Below are 3575 nucleotides of genomic sequence, written 5' to 3' on the forward strand. Positions count from 1 at the left end.
ATATTTCTGGGTCTCTGTTGTGGGCAGATCTTCCAGGAGCACCCTCTCCACGGCTGCACCAAGGCCAACGGCACCCAGGCGGGCCCAGAGGAGGACAGCCTGATAGTGGTGGGGAACCAGACGGCCAGCCGCGCCGCTTCCAAAGTGACGGGGCAGCCCAACACGGCGCTGCTGTCCCTCGTCCTCATGGCCGGCACCTTCTTCATCGCTTTCTTCCTCCGCAAGTTCAAGAATAGCCGCTTCTTCCCGGGACGGGTGTGTGTGTGTGTGTGGCCCAGCGTTTGAGGGGGGGGAGACGGCCCCCGTGGTGGTGCCAGTCGGGCGTTTCTAGAAAGTGGGCGGGGGCTCGTACCCAGCAAGGCTTCTGATTTGCCAGTGGAGATCGGATCGCCTGAGTCGATTTCTTAAAAGTTGCTTTGGCAGCTTCACGGTATGGTTGGAAGCAAGCTGTGTGTATGCACAAAAATGCTTTTGAGCCACATCTTCATTTTAAAAGGCACCCCCGTCCCACAGAACTTCTCCCTGAAATGCTGCAGAGTGGCCTCCCTCCTGGACACGGTGCGGGTGGCCACTCCCTGCGGCAGCCATTTGGTGGCTGCCCCCCCCCCCCCCCGGGCCAGAATTCCAAAGGCGCCCCCAGGCTCCCAGAGGCTGGGACCCCCCCTGCCCTAGAGGCTGCCTGCCGGGGGGTGTCTCTGGGGTGGTGTGCACACGCACCTGGACCAGGCATTCATGGGGGTGGGGGCTCGGCTCCATTGGTCTGTCCTTCGGGGCAGGCAGGAGGCCAGTAGGAGGACCCTGTGACTGAGCACGTCTGTCTCTCTGGGCAGGTTCGCCGGGTGATTGGCGACTTTGGGGTGCCCATTGCCATCCTGCTCATGGTGTTGGTGGACTACAGCATCCAGGACACGTACACGCAGGTGGGTTGGGAGAGGGGGGGGGCCCAGGCTCCTTCCAGCCTGGCCCCCGCGGCGGGGCTCCACGTTGGATTTCCCCAGTGGCTCCCAGGGAATGGGAGGGGACCAAAAGACTCCCTCTGAGTGCCATTAAGGGAAGACGAATCCCTGCACCCTGCTTTTGGCTGCCCAGAGGAGAGTTGCGTGCTAAACAGGGGCGGGGGGCTCCTCCAGGTGCCTCTTGCGAGGGAGAAAGAGGATGGCGGCAGCTGTCACCTGGGCGATGGTTGCCCACAGCCCGAGATGTGTGTCCGTCGTCCGTCCCCCCCCGGCGCCCCCCGGCCCTGCTGCGCTCTCAGCTGCTGCCCGTCCTGTCCCTCCTGCAGAAGCTTTCGGTGCCCCGCGGCTTCTCCGTCACAGACCCCGAGCAGCGGGGCTGGGTGATCAACCCCCTTGGGGGGGAGCGCCCCTTTCCTGTCTGGATGATGGTGGCGAGCGCCCTCCCTGCGGTCCTGGTCTTCATCCTCATCTTCATGGAGACGCAGATCACCACGTGAGTGGCATGCTGGCCGGGGGGGGGGGGGGGGGGGGCGGGGGGGGCAGAGACCGCAGAGCGGCCCCGCTCTCTTTGTGGATGCAGCCTCCTCCCGGCGCACCCCCCCCCCCCCCCCCCCCCCCCGCCACAGGCTGATCATCAGCAAGAAGGAGCGCAAGCTGCAGAAGGGCTCCGGCTTCCACCTGGACCTCCTCCTCATCGTGGCCATGGGGGGCTTCTGCGCCCTCTTCGGGCTGCCCTGGCTGGCCGCGGCCACTGTGCGGTCCGTCACCCACGCCAACGCCCTCACGGTCATGAGCAAGGCCGTGGCCCCCGGGGACAAGCCCAAGATCCAGGAGGTGAAAGAGCAGCGCGTCACGGGCCTGCTGGTGGCCGTCCTCGTGGGTGAGTCCTCTGCAGGCCTCGCCGCTGCCGCCGCCTCTGGCACGGCTCTGCTCTCCTCCTTCTCCCCCCTCCCCCATTTGGGGGGGGCGGCGGGACGCGGGACCCACCCTGGCACCACTGCTCCGTGGCCTCCTCGGCCCCTCTTCTGTGGCACTGCTGAGCAGGTCCTGCCTCTGCCCCAGGCTTGTCCATCGTGATCGGCGACCTGCTGCGCAAGATCCCGCTGGCCGTGCTCTTCGGGATCTTCCTCTACATGGGCGTCACCTCCCTGAACGGGATCCAGTTCTACGAGCGCCTCCACTTACTGCTCATGCCTCCCAAGCACCACCCCGACGTGCCCTACGTCAAGAAGGTCAGGAACGGGACAGGAGGGGTGGCGTGGGGTGGGGAGGGAGGCGTCTCTCGGGCTGGCTGCACGGAGGGGGCGGGGGGCGGGCACGCACAGCCGGCCTTCACACACTGAGCCTAGAGGGGCCTGCTCAGGCGAAGCCACGCGTGTGCCTCCTGCTCAGAGTGGCCGGGGGGGGGGGAGCACAGTGGGAAATGGTTGAAGGGGCCGGCCCACAGCTGCTCCCTCTGCCTGTACAGGTGCGGACGCTGCGGATGCACCTCTTCACGAGCCTGCAGCTGGTGTGCCTGGCCGTGCTGTGGGCCGTCATGTCCACAGTGGCCTCCCTGGCCTTCCCGTTCATCCTCATCCTCACGGTGCCACTTCGCATCTGCCTGCTCGGCCGCATCTTCACAGAGCGAGAGATGAAATGCGTAAGTGGGGCTGGCCGGGCGGGCGGGGGGCACCAGCCACAATCGGCAGGGCCAACGCTCTGCAAAGCGGCAGCCCCCCACCCCTGGCTAAGCACACCTCCCCTCCCCCTCTCTCTTTGGACAGCTGGATGCCAACGAGGCAGAGCCCATCCTGGACGAGAGAGAAGGCGTGGACGAATACAACGAGATGCCCATGCCTGTGTGAGGAGGGGTCCGGGAAGGCCCCAGGAAGAGCAGCGCCCCGCCTCGCCCGGCGCAGGGAGGAACTGGACCCGGGAGCACCTCTGTGCCTTTGCCTTGCCCTGTCAGACTGGGGGGGGGGAGAGGCCCTTGCCGAAGCGGCACCACCCACAGACCGCCCAGCTCCTCCGCGGCTGCTGGACAAGAGAGGGCCAGGCGGAGCGCAGGCACCCCCTCTGCTTCCTCGCACCAGCCGTGGGGGGCGGGGGACACCTGTCTCTCCCAAGACGAATATCGGTGGCTCCCTGCATCCTATGATTTTATTTAAGAGATTAATTTAAAACTTCAATAAACAGCTTTACTATAATCTGGCGGGGGTGTCACCTGCTCCTGGGTGGGGCCTTGAGCAGGCCACGAGGAGGAGGAGGGCTTTGCCCCTTGGCCACTGGCCGGGCCTGGCCGCTTGCTCCCTGGCGGACCAGCGGGAGCCCACGCAGCCTTAGGAGCATCAGGCGCTTTCCTTCCACCAGGACTGAGTGGGTGCTAATAAAACAACACAGAGAGAGAGCCGGTGTGCGTTTCTCCATTTTCCATTTTATTGCACATGTCCTCCTCTCCCTTCTCCCACTGACCTTCTCCAGCCCCACCAGGGAGTCCTCCCTTCCTGGAGAAGGGGCAGGAGCCAGGGGCTTCCCCTGCCACCTCGGAGCTTCCTGCCGGCCCGCCAGCTGATGCACCACCGGCAACCCCCCCCCCCCCACCCCCCCCCCCTGGCCCCCCCGGGGCCCCGCAGAGTC

The 3575-nt window shown here is 65.9% G+C and overlaps 2 protein-coding genes across 2 annotated transcripts in view; one reads left to right on the forward strand and one right to left on the reverse strand.

Annotated features, from left to right (window-relative positions):
* The window catches only part of SLC4A2 (solute carrier family 4 (anion exchanger), member 2), a 16904-nt gene extending 13381 nt beyond the window's left edge, over nucleotides 1–3523 (forward strand). The window contains exons 16-22 of the mRNA XM_015408625.1: nucleotides 28–255; nucleotides 831–920; nucleotides 1283–1449; nucleotides 1583–1836; nucleotides 2019–2188; nucleotides 2425–2598; nucleotides 2723–3523. Of these exons, the coding sequence (XP_015264111.1) occupies nucleotides 28–255; nucleotides 831–920; nucleotides 1283–1449; nucleotides 1583–1836; nucleotides 2019–2188; nucleotides 2425–2598; nucleotides 2723–2803 (1164 nt within the window). The 3' untranslated portion in view covers nucleotides 2804–3523. The remainder of the gene's footprint in view (nucleotides 1–27; nucleotides 256–830; nucleotides 921–1282; nucleotides 1450–1582; nucleotides 1837–2018; nucleotides 2189–2424; nucleotides 2599–2722) is intronic.
* FASTK (Fas-activated serine/threonine kinase) overlaps nucleotides 3159–3575 on the reverse strand; it is a 6249-nt gene continuing 5832 nt past the window's right edge. Inside the window, exon 7 of the mRNA XM_015408623.1 lies at nucleotides 3159–3310. Within this exon, the coding sequence (XP_015264109.1) occupies nucleotides 3159–3310 (152 nt within the window). The remainder of the gene's footprint in view (nucleotides 3311–3575) is intronic.

Source organism: Gekko japonicus, unplaced genomic scaffold (genome assembly GCF_001447785.1).
Source record: "Gekko japonicus isolate JY-2015 unplaced genomic scaffold, Gekko_japonicus_V1.1 scaffold1794, whole genome shotgun sequence".
Classification (NCBI taxonomy): Eukaryota; Metazoa; Chordata; class Lepidosauria; order Squamata; family Gekkonidae; genus Gekko; species Gekko japonicus.